The sequence below is a fragment of the Suncus etruscus genome, chromosome 5 (genome assembly GCF_024139225.1).
Source record: "Suncus etruscus isolate mSunEtr1 chromosome 5, mSunEtr1.pri.cur, whole genome shotgun sequence".
Lineage (NCBI taxonomy): Eukaryota > Metazoa > Chordata > Mammalia > Eulipotyphla > Soricidae > Suncus > Suncus etruscus.
The window spans coordinates 48,043,635-48,065,597 of NC_064852.1; the positions used below are offsets into that span (position 1 = coordinate 48,043,635).

Sequence of the window (21,963 nt, forward strand, 5' to 3'; positions counted from 1 at the left end):
ATACCTGTAAACTATTTCAAATGCTGATTTATATTATGCATCAATAGCGATCAAGTATTGAATACGGTTCTTGGCTGAATGTGGTTAAGTGAGGTTTAGCATTCTCTCTAGAAATGTCCCAGTATAGTGTCAGGACTGACATTCCCTAATTTTCCTGAAAGGATTTCCTAAAGTGTAAGAGGGTCCTTCTTACTTAAAAATAATATAAAAGAACAAATCATGAGATGCTGCCAACTTCAGGGCCTCAAGTCAAAATAACAGACATTTTGCTTTGCTCTTTTGGAAACTTAATTCCAGACAACTTTACTCACAAACTGTGCTTTCTGCTACTATTCCTTCATTTATTATCTGTTCAGGTGAAAATAGTATCTACGTTATTATTCCCCTTGTATCACTCTATGACGTCAAACCAAGACACCTTTTATTTGACTGCATGTTCATCAACGATGGCCAAACAAACCACACATCCTCTTTTCTAAACAGCGCACAAAAATATTACATTGAGCAATTTACCACTTTTAATGACAATCACAATGATGAACAGAATTATCAGACTGAATAAAACTTGACACTTCTATTGGATCTATTCAATGTTTGTAGTGCTGGTCTGTATATCTTACAAGTCTGCTAAAGCCTTTTTTTTTGAACCATCTCACTCAGCTATCTCCACAAAGGCATGAATTCAAAGCCTTCAACTTTTCCTCTGGATATCCCAAGGGTCCTGATACAATTTCCATTTTAATGATGAGCTAGGAAGAAATTATATCACATCCTCTAGAAAACTAAACGCTAAGGTCACAGTGCCAGTTCCCCAATGAGGACGGTATATTATATATACTTTTTTTTTTGGGGGGGGGAAGGAGATTAAAACATTTGAAAGTAAATCAAAGTCGAGATCCAGGATCAATTGTAACAAAAACAAAAACACAAGCACCATTCAGAGCAGGATTGTTCTTCCTGGACATATTTGCATTTCTTCTCATTTCTCTCCAGCCCATTTGAATCTCTCTCTCTCTTCCTCTCGCGCTCTCTTTTTTGGCATATTTTTCAAGTCACGTTGCAAAACTCTTCAATGTATTCACTTCTCACCACATGTTCTACACGTTGAACCTAAGGACAGAATCCCAAACCAAAGAGCATCTTTTCAGGTGCCTCCGAAGCTTCCGGAATACATGACTTTGGCTGTGCACTTCACTCTGACATCACCTTTTTTTGTGTTCTCAAATCTCTATTGGTGTTTGTCTACTAGATTTCCTTGTCCTTGTTCAAGAAAATGGGAAATTCACATCACAGTGCAGCTCTTTGCTTTGTCCTTTCGTAAGTCCGTGGCAACTGCAGAGAGTTCTGGTCTGCTGGGCATGTGTGAAATCCGCTTTGTGGCCCTCTGTGATTTGTTCCGCTTAACGTTTTTATTTGTCTTGTTTACACATGCCAAAGTGGCAACGTGAAAAATGTCTCTGACACTGTTTTCTGACTGCAAAGCTGAGCATTCAATGTAAGTAGCTGCACCAATTTGTTTGGCCATATTTGCTCCCTGAGAAACAAAACAAGGATATCAATCAACAATTAATTATTTAAAGAAGTTATAAAGTATCTTATATAAAAACAACGAATTTAATACATTTTTAATAAATTCACTGAAATTCCAAGTGTTGTTGCAAAAAAAATATCTTATTTGAGTTGCCTAAAACGTTCATATAGTCAAAACCAAATATATCCTAGTATGTCTTACTCTAACACTCAGAATATATTACTTGACTTCTCAGAAGTCCTAAAGGCTGATCTAAAATTATTGGGGTATTAATAAATGAAGGATCTGATTATCATATAGTATAGGGTGATTCAAAAAAGTAAGGGAGGAAATGAAGCAGGGTTGAGTAACTTAAACTTGTGCTCTGGTCCTGGACCATAACAGGACAGACAAGAATGTTTCTCCCTGGCTGACCTCCATCTACCCTCCTGCTTGTATGTCCCACAAATAATGTTCTAAATATCCCAATAACTCTTGGCAAAAAATGGTTCCCCACTTAGAGAGGTTGATTTACCTTCAGTATCAACAGCAACCAAGAATAATTTGACACTCAGATCTTTCAGGTCACACCAAAGAATAAAATTACCCATAGAGTATTACTATTGGAAGAAAGCTGAGAATCATGAATGTAAATGCATTTCCTTCAAGGCTCTGCCAGGATAATTTGGCCCCTAGAGCCTACTGTAACTACAGAGCACTCAATTTCTCCTTTCTTGAGTATAAATGGCACTCAGGACTATTCAAGAGATTATGCAAAATATGGGGCAAGTAATTTGGAATCAATTTGAATATGTATGCTATTCTAGCTTGAAGCCAAGATAATTGGAGGGAAGAAACTATACTGCTGTGACATTTGTAACGTTAGAATATACAAAATACTTTCTAAACATGGACTATACTATCCATATGCACAATCAAGTCTGTATGTATCAAAATAGCATCTAAATAATCAACTTTCTTTAAACTAGAAATTTAAGATAAAAATTAAAAGTATTTAAGTTGCTAAGTACTAAATACAATTTCAGTTATTTCATTGTCAACTTTCTTTGGAATCTGGGTACAGGTTTTGAAAGAATGAAATTCTGAAACTTATTCTTTCCTCCTCTTTTCTCAACAGAGTGGGAAATGTCAGCATTAACAAACATCTTAATAGACACTGTTAAGGACTAGACTTTTTTTTTGCTAACAATAATGTGGTTTAGAATTTTACTGTGTCACTCATTATATAATAAGATTAACTTTCTCAAAGAGTACTAAAGTTTATTACTGACTTTGGCAAATTAATCTCTCTGGTCGTCTCTCTTTGCAGTCTCAACATTATTAGAAACTCTGAATGGCCATAGAGGCTCAGAGGGTATTCCCTGAGAAGACCCTGCCCTATGTTGTCTCTTCTTGAACAACCAAATCTCAGTCACTAAGTCCATTTACAGAGTCATAAGCTGGATATATTCTGTTTATCCTGTATTTAAATTGTGTTAGTGTTTTGCATGTGGAGTAAATCACTGAGTGACTCTTTACATAAAAGGCTGCTTATTTTATTTATAAAGCGATGCTTTATTTCTGTGAAAAAGTAATCCTACACTTGAACATTGATAACATACATACCTGGTCATATGACACTGGTGTTTGTCTGTGATTTGAGAGTTCCACTAATGTACTAACATCTGTTCGAAGATCAGACTTGCAGCCTACCAAGAGCATTTTGGTGTTGGGACAAAACTCCTGGATTTCACCTTTCCACTACAGGAAATAAAAAGATAAACATATTAACAAAACATCATCCATATAATGAAGAACAACTTCTTTACCATTAGGTAAAAAAAGGAAATGAGACTCAAAAAGGATAGAAAAGAAAATGTCCCTTCAGATGAAGAAGCAAAGTGGCATTTATCTTCTATGTAAATATTAAGTTTTGTTACTTTTTAAAGCAATTCCATTAGGGAGCACTTACATATATTATTAAGTATTTTCCCTCTCTGTGACTCATGTATCTCCTCACTGCAAGAAACTTGTTAAGTGTTGTCAACAATTTCTTAATTACTGGGTTATCTTTAAAAGATAAAAATGCCTTAAGAATAATTACATAGGCAGCTAAGTTACTACATCTTTGGCTTTTGATTTGGTTCTTCCCAGCAGGGAAAGTTGGTATAAGGCAGACCCAACAAAGTACTAACATGTAACAGTAACAAAAATTCCTGGGATTCTTTGGAGAAAGAGTCAACAGGTCAGTATTGCATTTATGCTTCCCACTCAAGTGGCCACATCAGTTGAATTAACAGACAATGCAAAGCATCTGCAGAGGTTCATCTTTTGGGTTGTGGCTCCAGGATTTCTTGACTTAGTAAGTTACAGAAGTTGCTAGATATTTTGACATTTAATCCATTTCTGTTGGTTGTTTGTGATCTAACAAGAATGATTTGAACCTCCAGAGGGAGGGAGGGAAATACAAGTGTCTTCTTCAAAAACAAATGCATGATTTTTTGTTTGTTTGCTTGCTTTTGGGCCATGCCTGACGATTCTCAGGGGTCACTCCTGACTTCCATCCAAGGAATTACTCCTGACTTAGGAAACCATAAGGGATACTGGGTATTGAACTCAGTTTGGCTATGTGTTAGGAAAGCACACTATAGGTATCCTATCACTTTAGTCCCAAATATATGACTTTTTATGATATATTTTTTCAAATCAGGATAATCAAAATGGGAGTTGGCTTTTCAGAGTATTCAAATAGTTCTGGCTCTCAAAAAGAGAAAATGTAGGGTCTGAAGTAAGCAGGAGTGATTTCCAACTTTCTCACCCACATTCACAAATGTATTAAGGGTGCAACTAAGGATTATGGTGGTTTCAAAGATGAGTATGTCATAGCTCAGACTTCCAAAAAAAAAAAATTCAGAGAAAAGAGGGGTGATAAAGTTAGAGTTAAAATACTAATGAAATGAAGACCTTGAATAGTTGAAAGATTGCTAGAGAAGTCTACAAAATTTGCAGTGCACTTTGGCATTAAACCAAGTACTCCCAAGTACACTAGTGAACTTAAGAGTACAATGCACTTTTCATAAAAAACTAATTTATGAAACTTCCTTTTTCTTCTCTTCCTTCCCTCCCCTTTTTCAGAGGCATCATCCACATATAGTTAAATGGACAGAGTTGAAAAAAAGAGTGAGATCTTTTCTGCTTTAACTCACTCTAACCTCTTTGACATTCGAGAATTTAAAAGATTCAATTAATCAAGAAGCACCATAGCAGAGGTTATCAAGAGCCTTAAACCCCACACGAATACAAAAAACACTCATTAGTATCTGTAAGGCCCAAGTCACTATTCATTTAGTCTTTGAAGACAAAAGCAAAATAAAACAGCAGCAAGAATTTTCACCATAAATTATGTATAACCTAGAAGTGTATCATGTAAAAACCTCCAGTAAATAAGCAATCTCTCTTATCTCCAGACAAGCACTAGACATGCTGTTATGTTGTTCTTTAGCTATGTAATGACTTTAGCCTCCCTCTGCATGTCTGGCAATTGTTTACATCCACTAAAGGCAGAAAAGGTATAGTCCTGCCTGAAACTGACAAACATTAGCAAACATTACATGCATTAGAGACACAGTACTCAAAACTGAAAGCAGTTGAAAAGAGCCTTGATCTTTTAAGGAATTTGCATTAGATGTGTTGGCCATGCTTAGTAAACAGACAAAGGAATAATAATAAACAGACAGTAAAACACAATCTCATGAAGACATATAAGGTAAGTAAGTATTCAACTATGGCAGGGGAGTATAAATTGAGGAAAACACAAAATACAGCCATTTTCTTGCTTTCATTCATGTTCTCCAAGAATGGAAAAGAGGGTATTCTACAGAAGGGCCTGATTCTTTAACTCCTCAGGACTTAGACCAGCATGGAGTAGTAATAGCTAATGGAAATGGAACACTTGTCTCTCCTGCTGGCCTCCTACCCATCTGTGACCCAGAGTGCACTAGGTTTCTTTCCTCTGACCAGTGTCATCCAGACTTTCCGTAGGGTTCTTTCACCTACAGAATCTCCTGACCTTTGTCTCCAACAATGAGATTTGTGCTATCTAGAACCAAGTTTACATTTGTTTATTAGTATCTGACATCTATATCATCAGAATTCAACTTGTCTGATACATGGGACCTATCTTTCATGTCCACATTTTCTAATAAACAAGTATTACTGTATTCATTTCAATACCAAATCAGAATCAACTGATACACAATTACTAGGGTAAAAGAAGGAAGAAAAAAAGGAAGACACACACACATTTTGGTTTGCTTTTCATCTGGGTCATAACCAGCAGAGTTCAGAGGCTCTGTAATCAAGAATTACAATAGGGCCTAGAGAGATAGCACAGCGGCATTTGCCTTGCAAGCAGCTGATTCAGAACCAAAGGTGGTTGGTTCGAATCCCGGTGTCCCATATGGTCCCCCGTGCCTGCCAGGAGCTATTTCTTAGCAGACAGCCAGGAGTAACTCCTGAGCACCGCCGGGTGTGGCCCAAAAACAAACAAAAAAGAATTACAATAGGAGGTGTTCCGCGGATCATATGAGATATTGGGGAATAAAGCTGGACTGGCTGTATGTGAGGCAAGCATAATATCCGCTAAACTATTCACCCAAACCCACATCACAGTATTTGGTTGCTTTTAATCAACCTAAAATAGGTTACATGTGGAGACATTGAAAGATTGTTTTGAAGCTTCATGAACTAGTATTCTGTGAAACAGAATTATCCAAAAAGTAATGACACCTACGTGTGGAAATGACTAAGGGAGCGAGTTCTTTTCAGTAGTTAATGAAAATTTTATAGCAGAATATTAACTAAAGTGATTGAGTTTTCTCTATTCTATGAGTCAGTAGTGAACTGTATAATGATTCCCAGCATTTACCTTTTTGAGGACGCTATCCAGAGTCTCTGGTCTACTGATGTCAAAGCAAATCAGCACAGCGTCTGAATCTGGGTAAGAGAGGGGCCGGACGTTGTCATAGTAAGGGGAACCTTGGAGAAAAAACAAAGAGATGTTAAGTTACTACATGAGAATTCCTTCAGTCACTCACTGATTGTCTTTCTGAGTTAAAACTTTTAAATCTGTTATTTTGAACCCACTCTTGCCTCCCTAACTCTGGGAAAAGATGAAAACAAAGCCAATAGTCATCTACTCCTTTCAATCAAAAGACATATGAAGCAGCATTTTAGCTAACCTTAATTAAAGAGGAGACAAGATCCTCATTCAAAATAAACGCAGCTTGGGGGTGGGGAGGACAAAAAAAAAATAAACGCAGCTCAAAAAGTAAAGCATGAAGGCAACTGGATGAAATAAGCAAGCTTCTTGGAGTCCAATGAACTACAGTGAAAATCTATGACCATACTGAAGGTGAGAAGAAGAGGTAATGAATTTTGTACTTCTGGGTTTTTATTCATAAAATAAGAGCCAACAACACCAGTTACCTGGAATGAAATGACCCAGGCAGTGTCTAGCATTTGTTTAGTAGCATAGTTACTTTTTATAATTCCATAAGTACTAGTAACTATAGATGTGGTGGCAAGACTGATTAAAAGCTAGGTAGAAGCAAGCACCATAATAAGAGATGAAAACTCAAGTTCAGGGCCCGGAGAGATAGCACAGCGGCGTTTGCCTTGCAAAAGCCGATCCAGGACCAAAGGTGGTTGGTTCGAATCCCGGTGTCCCATATGGTCCCCCGTGCCTGCCAGGAGCTATTTCTGAGCAGACAGCCAGGAGTAACCCCTGAGCACCGCCGGGTGTGACCCAAAAAAAAAACAAAAAACAAAAAAACAAAAAAAAAGAAAAAGAAAACTCAAGTTCATTCTAATAGTGAAAGGGGGAAGGTGAGTTGAAGTGAGTGAAATAGGGAGGAAACTATTACCATTGAGATAAAAAACAAACACCAGTAAATCCCATTGACAAACCCCCCCAAAGACCTTTTGGATGTATTTTCTTAAACCGCTCTCACAAACTGCACCTAGGGACTGGAGTTGTAGCATAATGGTAAGGTATTTGCCTTGCATGCGGTTTATCCAGGAGAGACTTGGGTTTAATCCCCGGCATCCCATATGGTCTCTCAAGTCTGCCAGGAGTGATTGCTTAATACAGACACAGGAGTAACCCCTGAGTGCCGCCAGGTGTGCCCCCGCCAAAAAACACAAACCACAATAAAAAAAAAAACACAACTTCATCTAGACTTTAATAAATGTCATAGTGGATCATGTCAGTTTTTTCTTTCTTACACATATTAAGTCAATTAATTTAACTGACAAAACATTCTAATAGTTTAGAAAATGTTTTCTATTCTTTTAATATCCCCAAAGTATGAGAAATTAGATAACTGATTATTATAAAATAGATTCATTTTAAAATTAAATATACTTTTCTAATGATGCATTTTTTTAAGACCACTGACTTTTCATAGATATGACATGAGAATTATTTAGGTATGTTTATGTCATCCATATTGGAGGAAAACAGAAAATCTAAATAATCAAGTTTTGGAAAGAATTTTATCTGGATATCACTTCCCCATTCTAGCAGAAAAACATGCCACATTGCCCCCTGTTTAAGCAAAACCTCCAAAGATAGGAAAGGAAAACTCAATACATTTAATGTATTTTATAGTTTAATGAAAACAAGTTTTCAGGCCTCTCTGTTTTTGAGATTCAGAAGTTAGGATAATGATCCTTTAATCACAGTAATATTCCATGTCCCTAAAATTCTCTCCATAACATTTTCTAGAGTTGCTTTTGTGATGGAGGTTCTTTCACTTGTTGCTTTACTGATGGAGAGTGAACTTCAATCCAGGCATGCCTGCCAAGTAGCAAGGAAGGAATGTTCAAGGAATGGGGAAAGTGTGAGTAAGCATAGGCCAGGAAATGCAGAATTTCTCATGAGTTACTGTAACTCTTCACCCACAACTGAAATCAGAACTCAATTGATAGAGCCAGGAGAGATAACTGAACAGTGTCTTCCAAAAGTTTAATGATTTTAAGAGTCGACTGAACCATTAAGCATGCTAGAAGGGGTTGTTCTGAAAAAAAAAAAAAATTCATTTATTGTCCTTTCCTTCAGTCACACAAGGAAATCTTAAGTTTAGATAATAACAGAATAACTTGCCTATAATAAAACCATTTTGAGGCATCAGAAAGATGACCGTTCATGACCTACAGATGCACTAATATTTCCATGTTTTCATTCTGAAAATTCCTACTTTTTTTCAACCCTAACTTTTTCTTGTGTACAACAGCTTAACTTCGACATGGCTTCTATTTGTAAACATTAGGGAATCTCTTTGTCCACAGGGATTAAGGAAACTGAAAGATGGATTAAGGAAGCTGAAAGATACTAAGATGAAAATACAAACACCGCAGAGTTTCCCCAGGTTCTCAAAGTCCACACCATGTTTATAAAGTCAGACCTATTTAACCATGAGGACTGTACATACTTCTACTTCCAATTAGATGAGAATGTTATAGAACAGTCATTTCTAGGCATCTTATTCCCTCAGAACATAGCAGTTGACTAGATGAGTTTATATACTACTCATTGCTAATTCTGAATCTGAGATGACTGCTTAACAATAGAGAACATCTTTCCAAATATTAACATAGGAATCACCATTGGAGAAATGCAAAGGTGCTATAAAATGTGATCAAAATAGGGACTACTAGGAAATATAGAGAATGTTTTTAATACTTAGTTTATTTTATATATGTATATATATGCATGTACACAAACATATATATGTATATAGCTTTGGAGAAATACTTCTCTGCCCCTGTGTATCCTCCCCTCATACATTCTGAAGCCACAAAGGACATCTATTTGGGTTTGTTTTCAAGTCCCTGTCCCAGCAGGAGATTCTGTGTTAACTGAAACCAAGATAACACCTTCTGGACATGCAAGAAGTTGACAAAGTAGACGGTGGCATTGAGTTTGCAGTGGGAACCAAATTTGCCTGAAGGTTTGTTTCTGCTTTTATTTTAATTTACTTTAAAGTTTCGAAAGAAAGTATCTATGTTATGTAAAGGTCCGTGAGAAATAATCTGTGCTTGTTGAGGTAGTAGTAATTTTTAAAAGCTTAAACAAGATCTAATTAGCCATGATACTTTGATCCTGTCCTACTACTTTTACTAAATAACAGTGCTTTCAGATCAGCAAGAGTGTCCAAAGGTAGTAATAAAGCTCGTCACCACATTTATTAGCTAAAAGCCTAATTTGATTAACCACCAACTACAAGACTAATATATATCATTAAAAATGACAAAGTCATTCTGGGATAAAGTTAAAACTTTCTTTTCTTCATGGGAAAAATGAATTAGTTTCTTTGTCATGGTTTTTAAAAAAAAGACAATCTTAACTTTTATTAAAGAAAAGAAAAAGAGAGCAGTTCATAAGTTAAGCAAGACCTTCAGGAAACAAACAAAAAATTTATGTAACGTGATAGTATTGACTTAGTTAAACATGAATTCTTACTTAGAAGCCCAAGCTACCATACAGAGACAATTACAAGGCAAAGCTGGAGAAGGCTATTGGGGGAAACTCCTAAATCAGGGTGGGGGGGGAGAGGAATTCCAGGAATTCCTTGCCATGAAAAGCTATAAAGGAGGCAAAAGTGACACCAAAGAAAAGAGCCTAAAAGAGCCTAGGAGACAAAGACAATACCTGGCCCCTCTACCATCTATCTAGAAAAGTCTCTTCACTCTCCCATCTAGCCAGAAAAGTCTGCAAAGTTTTCTGTTAAGCCAAATGGCACAAAAAAGGAACTCCCACAGGTTTGGCTAAAGGCACACATTATAAAAGCTTCCTGTCTAGAGTCCAATGCATCACAAGAAAGAGCTAAAAATTCTCTTCTTATGTAGGAAGCCAGGACCATTACCACAGCACAAGGCAGATGTGCATGTTGTATGCAGCTTAGTCCCAGAATGCACTAGCATTGAATCTAGTTAGTTAAGCTACAAGGCTTTCCTAGAAATCTGCCAAGTCTTCCTTCCCAAAGGAACAGGCCTCCTGCATAATGGAAAGTGGTGGGAAACACAATTTTCTTTACATCATGTTTGACACTATGCATACACCCCATTCCAAGGTGCTTTGTAATAATTCACAGACCATTAACAGTAAAACTTTAGAAATTCTACAATGTATAGAAAGAACTATATCACTATGCATCACCACTTTCTCCCTTACAAATAAGTAAAAGTGTTTCCCTAGAGTTTGAAAGAGTACACATTTAGGGTTCTCTGTATTCAACACCAGCAAAGTTCTGAAAGGTTTTCTGAAACTCCAAGTTATCCCACTGGTGTCTGCAAGATCATTAGCTCTGGGTGAGAGAAATATTTCCAGCCCAAGAATAGACATAAAGTGCCTCACCCAGAAACTAATTCTGCAGACACATACCTGCCTGCTTAAGTCATCCCTTCAAAAGATAGAACATACCATATATGTACATAATTAAATGTGTATGTAAGAAGATTCCTGCCCAAAAGGGAGGCTTTATGGAGCCTTTTGCAAAGCCAGTTCCAAAACTATGAGATTTTATAGGTGCTTGAGAATGGAAAACTTTTCTAGCTGTTTCGTAAAACTTCCTTACTGGATGCTTAAGCAGAAAAATCTCCTTTTAAAAGAATAATAAAATTAGAAAAACTTCATTTTCTTTGGCAGAGGAAATATGTTAATATTTAATTCTTTTAGTGACTCCAGGAGAATATCTTTACTTAAAAGCAGCTACCACAGAAAATAATTGAGATCTGCCCAATTATTATAAGATTCCATTTCCTATCCCATCACTTCTCAGAGAAAGTTTCAAATTAGTAACAATCTCAAAAATGTTTGAATTAAGATTGGGCAGAGCTTTTTTGTGTGGCTTTATATAAGATTCTTGAACTTTTTTCCCCAAGTAGTCAGTATGACAAACATACCCTTAAATCATGCAACAAATATTCAGAGGGCAGAGACTATACTTATTTCTTCTCTAGGATGAAACAAATAGGAACTGCCAACAGACTTTTAATGATGACTGAAGGTTGGGAGGGGCAATGATATTTCTTTCTGAAATGTTACAAAAATAAAGACAACATTTTTCAATAGCTGAGGGAAATGTAGATAAACTGTTGGACAGAAAATGTCAGGAGAAATAAAACAGCTATTTCTGAGCTTTAAATATAACTTTTGTCTTAAACTGGTTCTCTTATTGAGATGTTTAAAAGATATATAGGACACTAAAAATGCTGCATTATAAATGGAACCTGGGCAAGTCCAAGATAAATGATGAGTTGATATGTATAATTTTCTAAAAATTACATTATTCTCCATTAATAGATTGAAGAGTTTGTGTCTCATAGTAGAGTCATACATGTGGATTCACTTTTTCACAAACTATGTTCATTAATCTCATTTTTCAAAACCAATGCACATAACACATGACTACACTTCTGTGCAAGAAGTTTACATTGGCTATCAATGAAATTTCTGTCTTATCAAGGAGGATTTTGGGTGAAAGTGCCAGAACATAACTGAGAAACATTTAAATGGCACCAGTAAATGATTGAGGCACAACTTAATTCATCTGGAACAGGTGAGACATCAGAAGTAAACTAGAGAAACTACTGTTCCTTGGTGTCATTACTATATACAAGAAACCCAACATGGATTAAGGAGGAAACATCTATTTATTCAGGAGGTACAGAAGGACTAGCCTGTTCACCTCAGAGAAACTTGCAGAGAAATTGGATTGGGAGGGAAGAAAAAGAAACAGCACTAAATGGAATTGTAATTTAAACACAAAATCTATAGTGACAGATAGAAACTTAGCAAAGGAGTTAGTACCCCAGCAGTGTTTTGCTTGTTTTTTAACCCATAAGTTAAAATGAAAATTGTTGCATGTTAGATAAATCACTAGAGATTTTTTTAAAATTGAAACCAATATGACTTACAAGTCTTTCACAGTTATATTTAAGGTACATAGTGACAGTGAATTAGGGCAATTCCCACCAACAGTGTTGACCTCCCTCTGCCCGTTCCCAGCCTTCCCTTGTTTCCACCCTTAGCCGCCTGTACTGGTAGAAACACTAGTTTTAAGTATTGCTTATTGGAAACCACCATCTAAACTCAGTTCTATTTTGTGTTAATTTGCTTCTCTTAAAAGTTTCAGAGAGAAAATAGTGGAGTTAAACCTGGTTTAAAACTTTTAAATTCTTAGAGATAATTAAAATTGTATGATTGAACTGGTTTTCTATTTGTTTGCCCTTGATACTCACAAAACACCCATACTTCTTTGTAAATTCTTTGCTTCCTCTTTCATAGGAAGTTAGATATCCTCAATTTTCCAAATCTCTATTTCCAACTCATTAACAAAAAGAGACATATTTCCAAGCAGTTGGAATGTTAAAAGTCTAAGAACTAAGTCTTTTATTGAAGATAAGGATTGCAGGGATTCTACCAGGTCACAAATGACTTAGTTTGTGCTAGTCCTAAGACCTTTGAGCCACTCTGCACCTTTCTGCTGTTAAGTGAACTTAACTTTAAAGTTTCCAGGCTCTTACTGCAAACAAACAAGTATGCTAGTAACAAAGATAAGATTTTCAACACTCTGAGGGCAGGAACAGCCTTTGCTGCCTTTGCAAGGGACCTTTTCCTTTAAAATCTTAAACTAAAGTACACACATGCAGAATATCCTGGAACTGTTTACTGGCTTTATAAAGCATTGTGTTTGGATGTGTCTAACTTAGATGTATTAATTTACAAGTTAAATTATACACACAGTATCTCCTTTGAATCTATTTTTGGCATAATTAAGTTTTAATCTCCAACAGAAGAGACAGTTCAATGTTCTGAGCAAATACAAAGCATATTTTAAATACAAGGTTGGAACTCTGACATCCTAGGGTCATCTGAGCACCAGGAGCAACCTTGAGTACCAACTGGTCTTCAACTCTCCCCCCAAATGTTCCCAAGCTAAATATTTCAATAAAGTGCTTCCTAAACTTTGCCTAAGCTACACATAAACAACTTAGAAAGATTGATATTTATAAAGGAATTTGTCATCCAAGTTCAGGTGTTAAGAATTATTTTCTCTTTAAACACAAAGAATTTTAAACACTTAAGCACTTTTAAAGAATTACTATATTTGGTGAATAAGGCCAGAAATGAATAAAGTTTAACTTCAGCTTGTGTGTCTAACAGTAGGTCACAAGAAGGTCCATGAGACAAAGATATAGTTATTGTGGAGAATTTTAGCTGCTGAACTGAGAATTTTAAAACTAATAACACGCCTTAAATAAAAAGAGCATTAACTTGCCTTGGTTAAAAGCTGGCATAACTGATTATTCCTCCCTAAATCACATGTGCAGAAATTACACTGCAATCAAATCACTTAGGAAAAGATTATTAGGAGGCATTTGGCCTAATGCTACAAATTGCTTCCATGTCTGGCAAATGTGGCAGATTCTGAAGCACCAGACATTAGAAATACTCTGGCTTCACTTACCACTTCAAAATATTGAAACCATTATCCCATGTTCTGCAGAAGTTCATTGAATGAATTGGAAGCCCCTTATGATCATTTCTGTACTGATTAATAATAAAAAAGTTCAACTTATCAATGAAATATTTTTCAGTAAAAACAAAATTATAGCCTTGTATCTAAAGACTGAAAACTTTTTATAAGACTTGTGTGGCATTATTTAAATGGTTTTATTTACTTTGTGGGGTGTAGAGAGGACTTGAATATTGTTATGCCTTCATAGGAAACAAGCTGGCAGAGTGCCAGTATGGTTGTTTGAATGGATGAGAGCAGTGGAGGATGGAAGGGATTTCCTATCAGGAGGGTTTCCAGGGGAGATGAGGACTAGAAATGTCTGAACAGGGAGGGCACCTGAGTTCAAGAACCTGACAAAGGTGACTCATCCTAGGACACCTGTGAGCCCTACTAAGTTCGAAGAGCTTCTTTATAGGATTTCCTGTTCCTCCCCACAGCATGGTATGATTTTAATTAACACTGCATCCTTATCTTGATGCTAAATCTTTAACTTGTGTGCTATATATGCAAAGAATGATGGAGCGACTATTGAAAAGCAGAAGGATCAGGTAAGATACAGTCTCAAGAAGTGCAAAACAAAGAAGCTTTACATATTCTACCTCCATTTGATGTCCTTTCCTATACCTGAACTGGCAGACTTTTGTCTAAGGCAGCTGTGTATGACGACTGGTAGGGGTGAAAAAGGGGGAGAAGTAGACATTGCCCAATAGCTGAAGATGAATAAGAGAACAGCTACTGTATTCTAACCCTTTGCCTTTCCAGGAGGAGACTAAACAGGATATGAACCATAAGTTTATGTCCTTTTTCTTCCTACAGAAAGGATGGATCTAAGGCATGATTCATAGTCCCTGTATCAATTGCTAACTTCCACAAAGTTCTAAAAGGGAATATAAACATCCGACATTTAGGAATTTAGACAGTTGGCTTATTCTTTTTTTTTCCTGTGAGGGTGGGCACATCCAGTGATGCTTAAGTGATCATGTGGGAAGCCCAGGATTGAACTCCAGGTCAACCACATGTAAGGCAAATACCATATGTACCATTGCTCTGGCCCTTGGATCCTTCTTTCTACATATAAATTGTTAGCAGTTGGAAAAGATGTACCAAGAATTAATTATATTCACAATCTGAACTAAACAAACAGCTTCATGGGCAAAGAAAATGTCAAACATTTGTCAAAAATTAATCCTGTCCATAAATCTGCCATACAACTTGGACATGAAATGGGAAAATGTTCAGGATGCTTGAAATGATTAGTTGCTGATACAGTGGTTCTTGCTTTACTTTACTCATGAATGAAGAAAATATTTTTGGTGAAAACAAGTCTATTCTTAGAATTTAGGCAGTGCTTAGTGACTGTTTTTAATTAACTCATATTTCACCTCACAAACAACATAATGGTATTCTAAATAATTCCTTATGCTTCCTTTTTCTATTTGCATAAACCAAAATTTGAACTAAAGAATTCATTACTGGGTAATTTTGCAGTCTAACATTTTCTTAATCACTTTTTATCAAACCTTTCTATTTTAGTTAAGCATACATAGGCTTTATTCTATTAGATAAAAATGCAAGTGATTATTTCACTGAAGACTTCATTTCATCTTTAATTTGCTGAAAGATAATGTTTATAAAGTTGCCATTCTCAGTGCTTAGGTAATTCAGTGTAATAAATGTCAGTGAATCTCATCTCCTAGGAAACTCTGCCTATGATTATTCATTTGTTCATTCAACAGATTTTACTGGGTGACTACTGTGAGCAAAGCATGATGATATGTGTGCTGAGACTACAAACTGCTTTTTATTAAATTATTGAAAATAACTGAAGTCAAGTTTCTCTGCACATAAAATGCATTGCCTCTAACTACAACTGCTCTAATTTTTTTCGTTTTCTAGCTTTTGAAAAACAATGTGCATTTTTCCTTTTAGGGAAAAAAAGTCAATTTAGCACTTTGGGAGTCTAATCTAAAAATCTCTGTTGGTGGTCCTGTGACTCTTGAAGCTTGAGACAGGAGATATTATCTCAACATTCCTACCAGTCCACCCATTCCTCCAGGATTCAAATTCATCTCCTTTTTAAATCCAACAGGAGGGGGGGGGTGGGCTTTGTTCAGAGTATGACTTGTAGAATGCTCAGTAGGTGGTAAAGAATCCCAGCACGGGATGCCAGGAAGAGGGAAGGCCAACATATCCTGGGAAACACAAAACCTTGCCTGTCTGGGAGTACTAAAGCCAAGGGTACAGTTGGGAGAAATCTGTACATTCTCTAGCTTGGCATCAATCATCTTTACAGTGGATGAAAAGACTCAGGGAGGTAGGGGCTTTGCATATTGAAATCTTTGGTAACCAGTAGCTAAATTCTAAACACAGATTTGCTTTTTATCACAGGATGGGTCTCACAAATCCAACCAAAGTGTGAACAATTCTTCTTCTGCAGTGGGTATAATCAGTGCTCAAGGAAAATGGGGGAAGTACCAATTTTTCCTTAGTTGTCTTGTCCACTAGGGTTTAAAAAAAAAAAAAAAAAAACCAGATGTGTCTGGAATGATGGTGTAGGCATCGGAGCCCAGAAGTACAGGGCTAAAGAACAATTTGGATGATACAAACTACTGAAATAAGAAACAGTAGAATTTCTCTCTCAACACTTTTTCTGTAATTCTGGTTAAGTCCAGAAGACAAGATCCTGGTTCTTGCTAGCAGGGAGCTTTTCTAGGGGAAATCCTGCCATCACCCCCCTCGGAGCTCCAGACACCGCCCCTGGAGGCGCTCTTGGGACTCTTCTAGGCTTGCCTTTGTATATGGGGCTCTAATGGTGACACGGTCAAGCTTGGTCCAGTCCTCCAGCTCTTTCTAATCTCTTGTGGTTCCTAGGGGCTCCAGAGGTTCAAACTAGGGGTTGTGGGAAGCTCCCTAAGCCCTGAAACACCTCCAAAAAAACCCGACACTCCCGGTGAGAGCAACTCCACCTCTGGCCTACCCGCCTGACAGCCAAAGCGTGCTGGCACTTGCCTCGCCAGTTTCACCGGGATTTGGCTCGCTTCACCAGTCAGCAATGCAGCTCCCCATTAAAAGCCCAGATGCAAGCTTTAGAACCGGGGTGCCCCGGAGGCTTCTCCAGCAGAGGCCAACCACTCTTGCTGGAAACTAACTGCATTGCATGCTTTCGCCCGCAGTGCCAGCAGGAGCGCGTGGGTCTCTGCCCCGGGAGGATACTAGGCAGCCTTCGCCCCCATCAATCGTGCCCCCAGTGGAAACTCTCCTTGGGGCCTCCTGAAATCTTCCCTCCCACCGGGTGCTCGGCCCTCGCTCCCACTCCGCTCCAGATGGGTGGGTAGGTGGGTGGGCGCGTGGGAAAGCGACAACCTGCCCTTGAACCTTGGACCCTTGGAAATAAAGCACCGTGACGCCAGTAATTCAATTGGACGGGAGGGTCAAAGGTGAAGTGGACAGCTCGGGGGCCGGATGGCCTGCTATAGGGTGATGCAATCGGGGTCAGGAGAGGATGACGCGGGGGAGGTGGGCTCGGAGGCAGCCTCGGGGGATCACGAGGCCCGGTTGGGGTTCGCCGCCCTCTGCCGCCAGCGCATTCCAAGCTGCAGGAGTCACGCTACTCTCCCCACTCGCGCGTTAAGGGGAAATTCTGCTTCCTACCACCCACCTACGCCAAGCTGGCCCCCCACCTCCCAGGCGATCAGCAGCCGGAGAAGCGCCCGCAGCAAGCCAGGTGTCTTGGGGGCTCACCCGGATCCCCCCCAAACAGCCTCACCCACCCTAAAGCAGGCCTGCTGGGCCCATTCCGAAGATACCCGGGTTCGACCACACTGCCCATCGCTCCTGTCCTCCAAGCAGAAAGGGCGCAGCTTTTACCCCTTACTAACATTCACCCCCACTAACCCACCCACCCCCGGTCATGCCAGCCTGAACAAACATTTTCACCCATGAAAGGGTCGAGGGAATCCTTTAGAAGACATCAAGTTCTTAACGGGGAGCTGGAGAACGTCGGTGCAGAGCTCGCCAGACCCTGGAGCCCCAAGACCCCCCAAAAGTCGCACAACCAACCCTAAGCCCGCCCCGAGTGCCACGCGGTCTGACGACTCTTACCCGAAGTGTCCCACAGGCTCAACTCTATCCTTTGTGTGTCGATTTCAAAACTGGCCGTGTAATTCTCAAATACTGTAGGCACGTAATTCTGGACAGACAAAATGGACAAAAGGGGAGAAAAAAAAAAAGAGAGGGCAAAGAGGTTGTTATCTTTCTTACAATGCAAGACTCCGAAAGAAGGAAATGCCCTCTGGGGTGTGTGTTATTTTTTTTTAATATTACCACCCCATTCAATTAAAAAACCAAGTCATAATTCGCATGCACCAGATCACACATAGATAGACCCTTCCCCAAACCTCTTCTGACTCCAGATGTGTCCTACTCAGATCTAAAACCAGAAAACCCAGTGTCCCAAGCCCCATGTTCTGTTCTGCACACTTGACCCAACAAGTTTCAGACTCTGAAAGGTCTTAGCAGAATGTGCTGGGGCGTCTCAGTTACCCTAAACCTTTCTGTCTATTTCTAATTTCTGAGGAAGTCTAAGCTGGGGGACTAACGGGTGAGAGAGAAGAGGGTGAGGGAGTAGCTATTAAAAAAAAAAAAATTAGGGGTATTTTAGAAAGGAAAAGCCCAGGGAAAGCCAGCTCCAGGGGAAGGATCCCTCATCCACTCCCCCCCCCCTTTTTTTTTTGCTCGATGCCTTAAGCCGGCTACTCACCTCGGGGAAGCAATCTTTGGCGAAAACGTGCAGCAGCGCGGTTTTCCCACACTGACTATCTCCCACGACTACTATCTTGCATTTCACGTTCTGATTAGGATCCATGATAGATTTACTGGATAATTTCTGGCTGGCTCTTCTCTCCTTCATTGATCTTGTCTGATTTTCTCTTGGAATATGGAATTTTTCTCTTAAGATGAAAAAAAATATGTATTTCTCTTTTTATGCAAAAAAAAAAGATATATAAAAAAATTAAATCAGCAAGGTCTGGTGAGAACCCCCGAAGCGCAGCACAGACGTGGCGAACTAGAGAAGCAGGCTGTTGACTCCCGACCAATAAGTTTTAGGCCTGACTTCCCCCACACCGCGCCTCCAAGTCCGATTCAGACCCGACTGCTTTGTTTCACGCTCTCGGCGCGGCTTTATACGCCCCAGCCTTCCAATCCTCTTCTTTCTCAATGAGAGAAGGAAAATGATCCGCCTCCTCCCCTTTTATGGAGCCTGGGAGCCGGCGAAGTCAGGCTTCTAGTTGGAAAACGTTCGTGCGCCCTCTAGGGTGACCGTGCGAGATCAATTTCCAGACTGAGGCCCAGGTACCACTAGAGGCCAGGACAATTTTTTTTGCTAATGGATGGAGCCCTTTAGGTCCAGGGCGCAAGGGGAGACTGGGAATCACGAAAAGAAAGTGCACATTAATATTTACCCAGATTCCTTTAATAAGGCTTTAATAAGATCTATCTATGGAAGCTTCATGAATATTTCTAGAAGTGATGAAGAAATCAGAGACAGCATTGGGGGTGTATTGGCATGCTAAATGACTTTTTTAAATGTCATGTGTCAATTATCTAGGACACCTGGAACAATAGAATAGCTAACGTAGGTTGTTGTTGTTGTTGTTGTTGTTGTTTTCAGACTCAGAAGCTATATTGCTTGGGTCAAAGCAATTTGGACCTGCGTCCAAAAGCAGCCAGTTCCAGTCATGTGGAAGGAAATAGTAAGGTATTGAAGAGTGGCTGGGGGGTACAAGAATAAGAAGTACAGAAGGATTACAGAAAAGAGAGAAATAGAAGAGGCTGATAAATGAGTAACAAAAACCACTGGAAAGCCAGCCTTAACTGAACATGGGCCCTCAAACCATGGGCCCCAAAGGCAAAGGTTAGCAGGCAGTTCATTATCACATTGCAATGAGTAGAAGGGGCAAAGAAGGATTCTGAACCTCCTTTTAATGATCCTCATTTTAGCGCATATAGTCAGAAAACCAAGTATTAGAAGATAGGCCCAGAGAACACACATATTGTTAGTTGAAAACTAACTTTGGATCCATCATTCTTTACCCTACCTCTATATTCATACCCTTATTCACCTATACCAGAAGTCTCAAAGAGACTAAAAATGACCTATCTCTTGTTATTTTCCCTCCAGATATCTCTTCCATTTTCATTTTCTGTATTCCAAATAGCCTGTAGACTTCAGATGCAGAGTTAATGTAGGTATCTTTATCCAAACCAACATATAGGTTAACCTATGGAGATGTACAGGGTTGTAAATAAAATGTGAGATGAAAAGCCAGAAAGCTCACAGTGTGGAAGAAAAGAAATCGTGAAAAGTGGTTAAAAGCATGGATGTTATTAGTAGAAAGGAAGGGCCATGAAGCCTCAGGGATCCAAGATCTTACTCTTTTAAGTACTGAAAAAATAGCAACACTTCCAAATAGAGTCAAATGATCCTTTCACCCCTTGATCATGAATCAATTTATTATGTAACAACCTTAGAAAATCTTCTATAGAAAAATGTCAACTTAACATAATTTACCAATATTTTCCAAGTCAATTTTTATACAATTGTTTATTATATGTTTCTTATTTGTGAAGCATTGTGCTGGGCAGGAAATTACAGAGAAGTATGTATTTGGGTCTTAAGCTTCATATTTTCCAGCTGTGGTATCTATGATGAGTTATTAAACCTCTTTAAGCCTTAGTTTCATCATCTATAGAATAAGAATCATAAGTAATTAGGAGGAGAAGCCTGTGTAGTTTAAGAATAGTTTCTGTAACAATAAAGAACCCTTGACCTATTTTATATGGTCATATGTAATTCTCATTTGCATTTCTCAGAACTGTCCAACATGTCTAGAAAAATTATAGCTTCATTAGTGAACTATCTAATTGGAACTAGAAAGATAGATCTACCTTTATTTTTTTTTAAAAATTTCTCTCCCAAGTTTTTAACTTTGGAAGTTTCCCCTTTCAAAAGATATGGCTTTGACTTTGATATTCCTAGACCAATGTACTCTACTCTAGCAAAAGCTGCACATTTTTAACATTCAATTTATTATGAACAGGATAGAAATGTAATTTAATCATATAAATTGGAACACTTTGAGAGCATAAGTGGATACTATGCAAGTGACTATGTCAGAACAACAGTTGGAAGGGAGTCTGTCATAGGCAAAATGAGAAGCATTATCACTTCACCAGTGAACAATCTGGAAGTATAGTGGATAACTATTTTTGGAAATCAGGTGACCCGAATCTCCAGGAATCTGCCAGTTGCTGAAGGAAATTTAATGGCTGTGTAATAGAGTAGAAAATCAACTGCCTGGAGTCACTTGGTTTTCAGTATCTCTTGGGTAAGAATTCTTTTCTTCTTTGAATATGTATTGCTCAGTTTGTAGTGGATAGCCTAGTTAGAGTATTATTGAACCCTTAGGTCAACAGATATATATTCATCCCTGCTGTAAATCAGGGACTGTTGCAAGTATGGTAGAGTTGGTAGCTAACAAACCAAACCAATTTGTTGTTTCCAGAGTGCACATTCGTAAGGTTAACTTAGGTAAAACCCTAAACAAAGATATTGCCCCAACTTCTCCTTCCCTGTAGCCACTTCCTTTGAGATGTAAAAGCCTACTGAATGGTTACCATATTTTCGGGCTTATAAGACGACTTTTGAAACAAAAAAAAGTCAACCGAAAATCGGGGGTTGTCTTATATGCCGAGTATATCCCGAAAAATGTTTCCATATGCCACTAAACGAAAATTGTCTGAATATTGCCACAAAACAATTTTCCAACTCGATCCTGCACCAATCACTGCAAGGCTGCTCGGACCACC

The 21,963-nt window shown here is 38.4% G+C and overlaps 1 protein-coding gene across 1 annotated transcript; it reads right to left on the minus strand.

Moving 5' to 3' along the window:
• Positions 1-693: 693 nt before the first annotated feature.
• Positions 694-19,228, minus strand: RND3 (Rho family GTPase 3). Its single transcript, XM_049773044.1, has 5 exons — positions 18,854-19,228; positions 18,196-18,283; positions 6,438-6,547; positions 3,137-3,271; positions 694-1,534 (listed from the first exon to the last, which is right to left on the minus strand). Exons 1-5 carry the CDS (start codon positions 19,001-19,003, stop codon positions 1,283-1,285), a joined length of 735 nt encoding a protein of 244 aa, XP_049629001.1. The 5' UTR covers positions 19,004-19,228; the 3' UTR covers positions 694-1,282.
• Positions 19,229-21,963: the final 2,735 nt, after the last annotated feature.

Excerpts from the sequence above, each read along its gene's own strand:
- RND3 (XM_049773044.1), bottom strand. The coding sequence starts at position 19,003 with ATGAAGGAGAGAAGAGCCAGCCAGAAATTATCCAGTAAATCTATCATG. Across the intron at positions 18,284-18,853 it reads CCAAAGATTGCTTCCCCGAG|AATTACGTGCCTACAGTATT; the intron begins GTGAGTAGCCGG and ends TTGTCTGTCCAG. Across the intron at positions 6,548-18,195 it reads GAGCCTGTGGGACACTTCGG|GTTCCCCTTACTATGACAAC; the intron begins GTAAGAGTCGTC and ends TTTTTCTCCAAG.